This window comes from Hypanus sabinus, chromosome 3, assembly GCF_030144855.1.
Source record: "Hypanus sabinus isolate sHypSab1 chromosome 3, sHypSab1.hap1, whole genome shotgun sequence".
Lineage (NCBI taxonomy): Eukaryota > Metazoa > Chordata > Chondrichthyes > Myliobatiformes > Dasyatidae > Hypanus > Hypanus sabinus.
The window spans coordinates 98,365,506-98,379,414 of record NC_082708.1 but is presented as its reverse complement, the minus strand read 5'-3'; the positions used below and the strand labels follow the sequence as shown (position 1 = coordinate 98,379,414).

Here is a 13,909-nt window from a genome sequence, read left to right as displayed (position 1 = left end):
ATCTCTTATCATCTTATACACCTCGATCAAGTTACCTCTCATCCTCCGTCACTCCAAGGAGAAAAGGCCAAGTTCACTCAACCTATTCTCATAAGGCATGCTCCCCAATCCAGGTAACATCCTTTAAATCTCCTCTGCACTCACTCTATAGTATCAACATCCTTCCTGTAATGAGGTGACCAGAACAGAACATAGTACTGTAAGTGGGGTCTAACTAAGGTCTTGTATAGCTCTTGAACTCAACCCATGGTTGATGAAGGCCAACACACCATACGCCTTCTTAACAACACTGTCAACCTGCACAGCAGCTATGAGTATCCCATGGACACAGACCCCAAGATCTCACTGATCCTCCACACTGACAAGGGTCTTAACAATAATATTATATTCCGTCTTCAGATTTGACCTACCAAAATGAACCACTTCACACTTATCTGGGTTGAACTCCATCTGCCACTTCTCAGCCCAGTTCTGCATCCTATCGATGTCCCACTGTAACCTCTGACAGCCCTCCACACTATCCACAATACCCCCAACCTCTGTGTCATCAGCAAACTTACTAATCCACCTTTCGACTCCCTCACTTATAAAAATCTGAAAGAGGAGGGATCCCAGAACAGATCCCTGTGGAACACCACTGGTCACCAACCTCCATGCAGAATAACAACTGCCCTTTGCCTTCTGTGGCCAAGCCAATACTGGATCCACAAAGCAAGGATCCCATGCCTCCTTTCTTTCTGAAGGAGCCTTGCATGGGGAACCTTATTAAATGCCTTGCTAAAATCCATATACACTACATCCACTGCTCTACCTTCAAAGTGCTTTGTTACATCCTCAAAGTCATCAATCAGGTAAAGCCTGTTCAGTGCCAAAGATAAGAAATATCAAACAACATCTGACGGAGAGTCCAACACCACAAGCTGCCAAGGCAACCGAACCTGGGGCCCCAAGACTTGAGCACCTTCCGCCGGCAGCAAGGAGACTAGTCAAACACAGGCAGACTGCACTGAACAGCCATTCATTTCTGCTCTCATCCTCAGCAATTTAAATCTTGCCAAGAGAACCTCTCAACAAGCAGTTATAGAAGCAAAATATTTGAAATCAAATTAATGGCCTTACCGTCACTCTTGTTACACTTTGTTGTATTCTACATTACAAATCAATAAGTTTGAACAGGCTAATATTCGTTCGTGGTTGGCACCCTGGGCAAGGGAATGAAGAAAGCCAAAAAGCACCTACAAGTTGATCATCATGGAGGGTATCAAAGACAAGATCAAATAATAGACAATTTTTGCTGCTTCTGAGCCAATGCCATCAAAGCTGTAGCAGAGCTTGATCCAATCGCAAACGTTTCCGCTATTTGGGAAATACCTAAATTCACTCTGGCATGACCATTCTCCCCCCCAACCCACGAGAGGAAAAATTAAAAGACCAATTGTGCAAAGGCATATGCTGGAGGAAACCAACAACACTAGGTGCCACTGACCATATCAAATCACATGCAAAACACACACCACTAGCTGGTGCTACAATACCTGTAAACATTGCATGGAAGTATGGACTGCAGGCTGCCAGAACGACTCTGTGAGCCGGGATCTCGGTATCTTCAGCTACAAGTGTTACATCACACAAAAGATTCTGACTGTAAGAGAGCACAGTGGAGATTAATTGAAGAAAATGTTCAACATTAAACACAGCGCTATAATCAACTCCATCCTGCAACTTCCTGGATACAAATTTACAACAAGTACGGAAAAACCCACATTTGGGGCTTTCAGAGTTTGGTCTAGAAATTAAGCTAAAAAACACAGAAATTGATTATCACAATCAGAATATTTCTGAAGGGAAAGTTATGCCAAAGATATATCAGTTCACTCCAATTCACCTACCGCCGAAACAGGTCTACAGCGGATGCCATCTCCTTGGCCTTACACTCATCTCTGGAGCATCTGGACAGTAAAGACATCTATGTTAGATGATTGCTTATTGACTACAGCTCCACCTTCAATACTATAATTCCAAGCAAATTCATCACCAGACTCAAGACCAGGGAGTCAACACCTCCCTCTGCAACCGTATCCTCGACTTCCTGACCAAACCACTGCAATCACGAAGGATGGGCAGCAACACTTCCACCATGATTATTGTAAAGACCAGTTCAGAGTACTCATGGCAGAGGTTTTGCTGCCCCTCTCCACTCCCTGCACAAATTGTGAATTCAAGGTTAGATTCTCCTCTAACCCCATCTACAGGTTTGAAGATGATACTGACATAGTGGGCCATATCTCACATAATGATGAGTCAGCATACAGAAAGGAAATAGAGAGCTTAGTGACATGGTGTCATATCAATGATCTTTCCCTCAATGTCAGCAAATCAAAAGAATTGGTGATTGACTTCAGGAACTGTAGCAGAGCCCCTATCTACATCAATGGCGCTGAGGTTGAGAGGAACTGGAGCTCCAAGTTCCAAGCAGTGAACATCACCAATAGCCTGCCTGGTCCAACCACAGATGTCACGGCCATGAAAGCCCACCAAAGCCTCTACTTCCTCAGGTAGTAAAAAGAAATCTGGCACGTCTGACTCTTAGTGAATTTTATTGATACACCAACGAAAGCATCTTATACAGATGCATCTTGGCTTGGAATGGCTACGACTTTGCCTGTGGCCAGAGGAAACCGCAGGGTTGTGCTCAGCACATCACAGAAACCAGCCTCCCCTCTACGGACTCTGTCTACACTTCTCACTACCTCAGTAAAATGGCCCACAGACATACTCTCTTCTCCCACCCTCCCCCCCTCCATTGAACAGATGATACAAAGCCTGAAAGCATTTCCCACTAAGGTCAAGGACAGCTCCTATCCTACTATTGTAAGATAGGATGGACTCCTGAGCTCTTGTTATGAAATAGTACTTTACTGTCTACCCGCATTGCACTTTCTCTGCAACTATTTCACTTTATTCTGCTTTCGGTTTATGTTTTAAACATCAGTGAACTGTGTAATGAATTCATCTGTTTGCACAGTGTGCAGGACAAGCTTTTCACTCTACATCAACTGTTCTGACAGTATTAAATCCTTTCCAATTCCAGAATATTAAAAGGGGACAGGGCAATAATTTTTCTCCGACAATTTTCGAGAGAAATGATATACAAAATTGCATGGAGAGATATCCATCTATTCCTATTTTCTACATACAAAGACGTGACTTGGTAAGTATTATCTAGCTGTATTTTGCCAAGCACTCAAAACTAGTTCCGTTGCTCTCTTCTCCAATGCTGCTTGACCTGCTGTGCATTTCCAGCATTCTCATATTTTACACAACACTTCACAAACATTAGGGAAATTTACATTTCAGGGCATATTAAAAAAAAACAATTTCAAAATACATGAAGTGTCAGTGCTATAACCAGAAAAAATGCTACTGTATAACATCTGGAACATTGTCTGGCACACTTCCATGACATTCAGTTGACTGAACTTTGAGATTCTACTTAGAAACAAGAATTTTAAAAAAACTTTCATTTATTAGATTATAATTCCAATTTTCCATAAGTTTTGAGGCAAAAATAGGAGTCTGAACACTTAAAATATCTCACATCATTGTCAAAATAGATTTCAATGAGTCACCAAGATATTCTTGATTTCTCTCCCACTCAAAAACATGCACACGGTGCAGTTAACCTTTGCTTTGAACTTCATTTCCATTGAGATAGTTCCTTTACCCACACACAAGTGAATTCCCTGGAGAAAAATCTGGCCTTCATTTAATAATGTGCAGAATATAAAATAGAACCCCAAATACTGACATGAGTAACAGATTCTGCAGAGGGAAAAACTACTGCTCAATGCACCTACTCTGTAGGCAATAAAACAGAACCTTTTCTCCCACAAGATGGATGTCTGAAAACTTCTTATGGATAAATAGAATTCATGAGCATGACAACAAAACTGAGGAGCTACACCTATCAAATGAGAGCAAAAAGAGCTCCAATCTGCTCATTCAAAGGGGAAAATATTGGAGGATGCCAGCTAATACTAGTCCTGAGATTACAGAACGATTTAATAGTGTAGCAAACAGGAAGAGATTTTCACACTGCTAACAGCAGAACTAAGTACCATTAGTATTAGATTATTGCAAATAAATCCAAAAAGTAATTGCGAAGAAACGAGTATCTCCATGGAATGGTTACATCATAGAAGTTGGTACTATAAGGTGAATGTATATTTGCTTTTGGATGAAATCTAGATGAGCACAAAGGAGAAGGAAACTGAATAATAACGTTATGTGGTCAGCTGAAGAAAAGAAGGAGGAAGTTTGAATCAAACTGTGTTTAATTTTGATGTGTAAATGTCTTTTAATAACGAAGGGGTCAAAAGAATAATCTGTTTAAAATCATTACTGTTGAATTAAATAAAATACTTGGGATTTTGTATTTCTTATAAACTAGCCAACTGCTCATATTACATTTGTCACTACTAAGCAGCACACAAAGAGCTAATTGTCCTAATTCCTCACTGAGCTCCAGGCCTCCAGTGAATCAGAGTAGATACCACTATAAGACAAAGAAGGGAAGGAACAAGTAAAAATAGATATTTCCATGACTGCAAGACTGTACGAAACAGTAAACCTGGCAGCAGATTGCTTGACTATAGAAATGCAATTTGCTTTTTTAGTCTTTGCAATTCGGTTCAGCAACTGACACCACAATGGATATCGAGAGACAAGCTACCCATGGAGAAGATTAATTCAGTTCATACCTTCTCAGTTCATTCATAACTTTAAAAGCTTTTTTCAGGTGACGAGGATTCACAGTAACTGGACCCTGTTTCTCAGAAACATCATCCTTTGGGTCATGGCGTTTATGTTGGCATAGTTTTGTGCACCTGTAAGCAAGATTTAGGATTAACTATCTGTTCACGAATGAAGCATGACTGTTCAGTAAGCTTGAGCTTAAATGTGATTACTCTAAAATTGATCACCATATGCACCTTCAAATGACAGCCATTCTATGCCTATGTTGTCCTGTGCAATTACAAAGAGCTATTTTAGGAAAGAAATCCTAAAAAAGTTTGAATGCATGAAGAAATGCATACATTGAGGCTGCACCATAACTACCCAACATATGGAATGGTACCCAAAAGTTCAAAAAAAGCAAAATTGCATCATTCAGCTCAACTCGTGTTGTTCCAACCTCTTACATACCTCTAATTTTTTTTTTACTCACCAGTGGTGGTCATATCCAAGCTGCCTGGGGACCACACCTCTTGGCCTCCAGGTTTGCTCTTTGAAGTCAAAACTCTGACCATTGTATTTTGCCTTCTAACAGTAATGTGAATCACTCTGGGAGATCTTTACTACGTTAAAACTATACAAATATAACCTGTCATTTTACCTGGCAAGAAGAAAATTGATTTCATCTCAAAATCAAATTAATTAGATTTAGTTGTGTGGATATCAATCTCATTAGGTGTGGTACTCCCAGTTTAGATTTTTCTCAACTAAAAACAAAATTACATTCATTTTACATTTCAATTTCATTGTCCAGGGAGTAGAGGAAATGAAAGATAATAAGTCTTCAAAACACATACCTTGGGAAAAGTACATTATCCATCATTAAAATATTTCCCATTTCTCTCCCACCCAAGATCATACATCACCTGCAACCAACCATCTCCCAGAACGACAGCACTGCCAATATAACTAATTACAACTTTCCCAGAAATTACCTTCCTCATGGAGAAGCAGAAGAACAAAGAAAAATAAGGAACAGCACATTCTGCTTCTTATGCCTGCTCCAGCATTCAGTAAGAACTTACAACTCACTGCCTCTTTCCTACATTGTCTCCTTCTGCCTCGATCAACTATGGTCTAAAATTTTCACACAATTTTCAGTGTACTCAACAGCTAAAATCTCAACTGTCCTCTTGGGTAGCGAGTTCCAAAAAATTCATTGTCCCTTGGATGAGGAAACTTCGCAACCATGTTATGTTCTTATTTTGGGTTCTAGACTCAGTAACCACAGGAAATCAACTCAGCATTTATGTTATTGGACAAACCTATAAAACTATAGAATACTGAAAGGCCTAGATATGGAGAGCATGTTTCCTATAGTGGGGGACTCTTGGACCAGAGGCACAGCTTCAGAATAGAGGCACATCCACTTAGAAGAGAGACGACGAGGAATTTCTTAAGCCAGGTGGTAGTGAATCTGTGGAACGCTCTGGAGGCCAAGACACTGAGTATATTTAAAGCAGAGTTACTTACTGCCCATTATACCACTGATGTTTAGGGCAGCAATAAAGGTCCTCCATCTCCAGTGGTGTTCATCGTGTCAGTGGATTGGCTTTCGCTACTGTCAGTCATGCAAGTCCCAGGTGGAGATTCAGGTATATATCTAATGTAGAAGGATTCTTCATTGCTGTTTCTGTAATAATTTTGTTTTACCAATCGGAGTTGTTAACCCTGAGCTGAACCCCTGAACCTAGAGGACCGGTGGACCTCTCTTAAGTCTGCCCTCTACCCTTAGGCCTGTTTGGCATAGGCAACCCTACCAAAAGCCAAAGCATACCAGCCAGCGTAGCTCTCCAGGTCAATGAGGCACACAAGCCTTCAAACCCTACAACAAGGTTGTGATCATCTTGAAAGTTAAAACAGATGTTGATAGGTTTTTGTTTAGTAAAGGTGTCAAAGGTTATGGGGAGAAGGCAGGAGAATGGAGTCGAGAGAGGTAACAAATCAGCCACGGTTGAGCGGACTCAATGAGCCAAATGGCCTAATTCCACTCCTGTGTCTATGGTCTTATTAAGCCCTATAAGAATTGAGTATGTTTTAATAAAATCACCTTCCATTCTGCTAAACACTAAAATGTTTAAGCACAATCTGCTTTCTTATAAGAAACACCAGAATCAACTTGGTGACTGTTCATTGCATTTCCCCAATGTTAGCTCATCCTCCTCCGTCAACAAATCTCCACACAACAATCCGGCCCAAAACAATTGTAGCAAGATATCTTTATTCTTATACTCAAATCTTCTTGTAATTAAGGCCTCTCATCTGTGTTTAACTGTCTGCTGCATGATTTTCATCTGAGATATCAATGCCCCCCTGAACACACTCTTCCATCCCTCACTTTTCCACGCTCTAATTTTTCATTTGGCACCTTTTGCCACTGTTCGCCCATTCACTCTATTCATCTCTACCCCTCACAAGTTCATAAGACAGGGGAGAAAAATTAAGCCATTCTGTCCATCAAATCTGCTGCCATTCCATCATGGCTGATTTATTATCCCTCTCAACCCCACTCTCCTGCTTTCTCCCCATAACATTTGACGCCCTGACTAATCAAGAACCTACTAATATACATATATCCAATAACTTGCCTTCCACTGCCATCTGTGGCAATGAACTCTACAGATTCACCACCCTCTAGCTGAAGAAATTCCTCCTCACCCGTTCTAAATGGATGCCCCTCTATTCAGAGCCTGTGCCCTTTGGTACTAGTCTTCCTACCATCAGAATTATCTTCACACCTACACCAACTTGGCCTTTCAAAATTTCAACGTGATTCCCTCCACCACGATACTGCCACCACCACCCCCCACGATTCTTCCAAACTCCAGTGAGTACCAACCCAGAGACAAAAACTCAGCTGTTAACCCTTGCATTTGCGGAAACATTCTCATGAACCTCCTCTGGACCCTCTCCAATCCCAGCACATCTTTTCTTAAATAAGGGGCCAGAAACTGCTCACATTTGTGGCAAAATGGTGCCAGCAAAGTGTTGTGGACTGCTTACAGAACTTCTAAATGTCCTCCTTTGAATTATTCTCACCACAATCTGCAGCCTGTAAACAACGCAATTTTGAACAGACTTAACGAATGAGCAATTTCCTAGTCTTCTGATGGAATCAGTGCATTTAACTCTCAAGCAAGCAAGCATGTACCTTTAAGTGGATGAAGGTACATCACCAAGGCTGGAAGAGAGAGAGCTGATGAGAACTCCAAGCCAGGCTAAGACAGAGGAATAAATTCCTTCTACCCAGCATCTTCCTGGTAAATATACAGTCGCTAGAGAGCAAGACAAGATTACTACATGGAAGGGAAATGAGGAATTATTCTGCTCTGTGTTTCAGAGAGAAATAGCTGTATCTGGCATGTCCAAAGAGATCAGCAAGACTAGAATGCTTCTCGATACACAGAGTAGACTGAACTGCTGATTCGGGGAAGGCAAAAAAAAATGGGGATCATGATAAACTCTTTGTGATGCTTGGACGTGGCTGCTTTGTCATATTCTTGTTCCCACAACCTGGAACATCTAATGATTAGCAGCCAACCATTCTACTTACCAAGAGTCCTCCAGCATGAATCTGACCACTGTTTATGTACCACCAAAAGCCAATGCTACTCAGCACTCAAGATATTGAATGCTGCCATTACCAAACAAGAAACAGTCCAGCCCAATGGATTTCAAATCACAGAGCCCATTCTGGCTTGTTTGAAGAAATCCCTACCCAATTATCAACAGCATATAATCTGCAGCACCAGGGGTCCCAAAACATTCAACCATCGATATTCTACAATAAAAAATGCCTACCATCCCATACCCAGACTACAGACAGAAAGAGGCGAAAGAGCACGACTCCTGAGATAAGAACAACAAAGAGGTGGTCGCAGGAGGCCACGGGATTCCCTTGAGCTGGTGGACTGGAACTCAGAGGATCAGAAAGAATACACCATGATCATCATGGACTGTATCAAAAGTCATAGACGAGTGTGTCCCCACAAAATAATCCAGATGCCCTGAACCATGAGATCTGTGATCAAGTAAAGTACAAGGGGGTCCAGGCACCATCTCTGGGGAGCCATCTCATGTGTGAAGTGGCAATTCTGGACCAAACTTTAACCACTGAAGGACGCTTGACAACTGTGGCAGGGCTGGAACGCTATCACCTCCTACAAAGTGAAACCAAGCAACATAGGTGAGAACAAGGCTTCGCCCCCAGGTGAGTTCAGTGCCTTCTAATGCTAGCTTTGACCAACAGAAGACAGAAGCACTTTCAAAAACCCCCAATGACCCTATCATGTCAGGGTGAGGCCAACGTGAGAGCAACATGGAGAAGACCAAAGAAACCACCGTGGACTTAAGGAAGGTGCAGATGAACCATCATGGCTCCTCCATAGGGAGAGTTTAGTGCACCTAGTTCCTGGATGCTCACGTCACAGATGACTTCACCTGGTCCCTCAATATCACCTCCCTGAACTAGGCAGCACAGCAGCACCTCCACTTCCTAAGAAGATTGAGGCAAGCAAGGCTCCCCACACCCCCATCTTAACTGTGTTTTACAGGAGCAACATTGAGAGTGTCCTGACAGGTTGCATCTCCATCTGGTATGGAAACAGTCAAGCATTGGACCTGAAATCCCTACAGAGGACTGTGGGAAAACTGAAAGGACCACAGGGGTCTCCCTACCACCCATCAGGGACATTTATCAGCAGTATCACGCACGCAGAGCCCTTGGTAGTATTAAGGATCCCACCCATCCAGCATCCTCTTTGACTTTCCACAATCAGCTAAGAGACTCTGATGCATAAAGACAAGAAGAATCAGGATGAGAAACAGTTTCTTCCCCCAGGCCATTAGGCTTCTGAACTCCCTGACACATGGTATTTGAAGAGTCACAGGTGAAACTGTTCCGTACCTTACAGTATTTAATTTATGCACTTTAGTTCGTTCTTTATGTATGATTCATCTTTAGATTTTATCCTTACCTTCATAAGTTATTGTGTGCTATGTGTTAAGTGTTTTACACCCTGGTTTGAAGAAATGTTGTCTCATTTCTAAATACATTATACAATTATATACATGTACAGAGCCTATAAAAAATATTTACCCTCCTTGGAAGTTTTCAAGTTTTAACAGCATTAAACCACAGTGGATTAAATTTGGCTTTTTTTGACACCGATCAACAGAAAAATACTCGTGTCAAAGTGAAAACTCATCTCTACAAAGTGATCTAAATTAATTACAAATATACAACACAAAATAACTGATTGCACAAGTATTCACCCCATTTAGTAGATGGACATTTGGCAGCATTTATAGACTTGAGTCTGTGTGGATAGCATCAACTTTGCACATCTGAACACTGTAATTTTTCCCCATTCTTCTTTACAAAACTGCTCAAGCTCTGTCAGACTGCATGGGGATCATGAGTGAACAGCCCTTTTCAATTCCAGCCACAAATTCTCAGTTGAGTTGAGATTGCTGTAGTACATTAGCTTTGTTGTTTTTAAGCCACTCTTGTGTAGCTTTGGCGTTATGCTTGGGGTCATTGTCTTGCTGGAAAACAAATCTTCTAAGTTGCTGCTTTCATTTTACCCTCTATCTTCACAAGCCTTCCAGGGTCTGCTGCAGTGAAGCATCCCCACAGTGTGATGCAGCCACCACCGTGCTTCACAGTAGGGACGGTGAGTTTTTGATGATGTGGGGTGTTGGGGTACACCAAGCACAGTGTTTAGTTTGGTGGCCAAAAAGCTCAAAAGGCCATTGAACCTTCTTCCAGCTGACTTCAGAGACATGCCTTCTGGCAAACTCCAGCTGAGATTTCATGTGAAATTTATTTCAACAGTGTCTTTCTCTTTCATAAAGACCCTCTCCCATAAAGCTGCGACTGGTGAAGCACCCAAGGAACAGTTGTTATATGTGTAGTCTCTCTGATGCTTAGAACTCCTCCAGAGTTGTCATGGGTTCTTGGTGGCCTCCCCCACAAGTCCACTTCTTGCACAGTCACTCAGTCCTTGAGGACGGCCTGCTCCAGGCAGATTTACAGCTGTGCCATATTCTTGCCATTTCTTGATGATTGACTTATCTGTACTCCAAGGGATTTTCAGTTAGTTGAAAATTTTCTTGCATTCATCTCCTGATTTGTGGTTTTCAATAACTTTTTCCTTGGAGTTGCTTGGCGTGTTCTTTTGTCTCCATGGTGTAGTTTTTACCAGGATCCTGACTCACCAGCAGTGGGACCTTCCAGACACAGGTGTATTTTTACTCCAATCAACTGAAACACCTTGACTGCACACAGGTGATCTCCATTTAAATAATGATGTGACTTCTAAAACCAATTGGCTGCACCAGTGATGATTTGGTGAGTCATATTAAAGGGGGGGGGGAATACTTAGGCAATTATTTTCTGCTTTATATTTGTACTGTAATTAATTTAGATCACTTTGTAGAAATCTATTTTCACTTTTTGACACGAAAGCGTCTTTTTCTGTTGATCAGTGTCAGGGCTCTATAGGGGGGCATATACAGTTGCAAGAACAATTTTTTTGAACCATCTTCAGTTGCCCGGTTTTCTGCATTAATTAGTCAGAAAATGTGAATTGATCTTCATCCAAGTCACAATCATAGACAAATGCCATCTGCCTAAACTAATAACACAGAAACAATTGGCAGCCTTCTTGTCAATACTAAGCACACAATTTAAATAATCACAGTCTAGATTCAAATAAAAGTATGTGAACCTCTGGGGTAATGCCTTCTACAAAAGCTATTTGGAGTCCGATGTTCCAATCAATGAATGCTGAAAGAAGTGAAAAACACAAGGGTAACTGCAAAAAGACCTGCAGGAATCTCTAGAATTTGCTAACATGCGTCCACTACAAAAAAAAACACTGAACAAGAATGGTATTTATGAAAGGACACCACAGACGAAACCACTGCTCTCAACAAAAAACATTGCTGCTCATCTCAAGTTTGCACTGACCACCTCAATGTTCCACAGTGCTTCTGGGACAATGTTGTGGACAGGTGAAACCAAAGTTGAACTTTTTGGCAGAAATGCACACCACTATGTTTGAAGAGAAAAGGGCACTGCACACCACCAAATCTTCATCCTAACTGAAGCATGGTGGAAGGAGCATCATGGTTAAGGGCTGCCTTAGGGGCTGGACAGCCTGCAATCATTGACACTTTACAGTAGAATTTCACCTGAAGCTTAATGGAAGTTGGATAATGCAACAAGACAATGATCTGAAACACAAGAGTTGATCAACAACAGATGGCTTAAAAAGATATTTGTGTTTTGGAATAACCAAGTTAGAGTCCACTTTGGGAATAGAAATAAATGGGCAGACTATTTTCTAAACAGGGAGAAAATCCAAAAATCTGAGATGCAAAGGGACTTGAGAGACCTTGTGCAGAACACCCTGAAGGTTAACTTGCAGATTGAGTCAGCGGTGAGGAAGGCAAATGCAATGTTAGCATTAAATTTTTATATATAAGGCACTGGTGAGGTCTCACCTTGACTATTATGAACAGTTTTGGGCTCCTCATCCAAGAAAAGACAAACTGGCAATGGAGAGGGTCCAGAGGAGGTTCACAAGATTGATTGCAGGAATAAAAGGGTGATCATATGAGGAACGTTTGATTGCTTTGGGTCTATACTCACTGGAATTCATAAGGATGAGGGGGAATCTCATTGAAACCTTTCAGATGTTGAAAGGCCTAGACAGAGTAGATGTGGAAAGGATGTTTCTCATGGTGAGGGAGTCTAGGACAAGTGGGCACTTCCTCAGGTCAGAGGAGTGTCCATTTAAAACAGATGCAGAAGGTGGTGAATTTATAGAATTTATTACCACAGGCAGCTGTGGAGTCCAGGTCATTGGGTGTATTTAAGGCAGAGCTTGATATATTCTCGATCGGACATGACATCAAAGGTTTCAAGCAGAAGGCTAGGGAGTGGGGCTGAGGAGAGGGGGAGAAAAGGATCAGCCATGATTGAATGGTGAAGCAGACTTGATGGGCCAAATGGCCTAATTCTGCTCCTATGTCTTATGGTCCAGACCTTAACCCAATTGAGATGCTGTGGCATGACCTGAAGAGGGCTGTTCATACAAGGTATCCCAGAAATACTGATGAACTGGAACAGTTTTATTTGGAGGAATGGTCTAAAATTCCTCCTCACCATTGTGCAAGTCTGCTCTGCAGCTATAGGAAATGTTTAGTGGAGATTATTGCTGCTAAAGGATGCTCTATCAGTTACTAAATACAAGGGTTCATTTACTTTTTCTAGCCTGGACTGCGGATGATTCAATAATGTGTTCAATAAAGACATGAAAGTACAATTGTTTGTGTTATTAGTTTAGGCAGATTATGTCTGTCTATTATTGTGACTGAGATGAAGATCAGAACACATTTTGAGTAATTAGTACAGAAAACCAGATAATTACAAAGGGTTCATTAACCTTTTCTTGCAACTGTGTGTACTTTGTTAATAAATTTACTTTGAACTTTGAAGTGCAGTCTAAACAATGCCTTATAAAGCCTCAGCAATAAATCCTTGCTTTCATATTCTAGTCCTCTCAAAATGAATCCTAACATTGCATTTGCCTTCCTGCAAGTTAACTTTTTTTGGGGTGGGCTCGTGGTGAGACTATTCTTACTACTTCACAATACCCTTCTCCAGGATTTACATCTTAACACCAACACAAATCCGTTTTAAAAAGCCAATCCCAAGTTCTAGATCAAAAGACAAAGTGACAGAAGAACTCAAAGTCAAGCTGCATCTGCGGAAGCAAACCTATTATCAATGTTTAAGATTGTGACCCTGTAAGTAGGACTGAATGCAGAGAGGCCACAAGCATAAAGGGAGGTATGAGGGAAGGTGAGGAATAGGGTGTTGGTGATGATTGAAACCAGGAAAAATTAGCTGAAAACACTGCCAGTCAGGCAACAGAAAAGATTCCTGGAATGTGACACACTGTCTGCCACAGTGGCGGTCTCAACCACATTTTCCCCAGTTGCAACATATTTGCTGTTAGAAAGATGGAGCTCTCCTGGCACTCAGCTTCCACCCCACCAGCTTCATTTTTTGTCAGCTCAAATCCAATCCCATCAGTCACATCTT

General features: G+C 41.5%; 1 protein-coding gene across 5 annotated transcripts in view; it reads right to left on the bottom strand.

The window, feature by feature from the left end:
• Nucleotides 1–13,909, bottom strand: part of klhl2 (kelch-like family member 2) — a 172,229-nt gene that overhangs the window by 124,456 nt on the left and 33,864 nt on the right. For 2 of the 5 annotated variants that reach the window (XM_059964854.1, XM_059964855.1), the window contains exons 2-4: nt 4,761–4,886; nt 1,890–1,949; nt 1,536–1,642 (exon numbers count right to left, since the gene is read on the bottom strand). The exons of 1 other annotated variant lie outside the window; for it this stretch is intronic. In XM_059964854.1, coding sequence (XP_059820837.1) covers nt 1,536–1,642; nt 1,890–1,949; nt 4,761–4,886 — 293 coding nt within the window. Of the gene's footprint in view, nt 1–1,535; nt 1,643–1,889; nt 1,950–4,760; nt 4,887–13,909 lie in introns of those variants that run through there. 2 more of the 5 variants (XM_059964856.1, XM_059964859.1) reach the window with 2 other exon arrangements.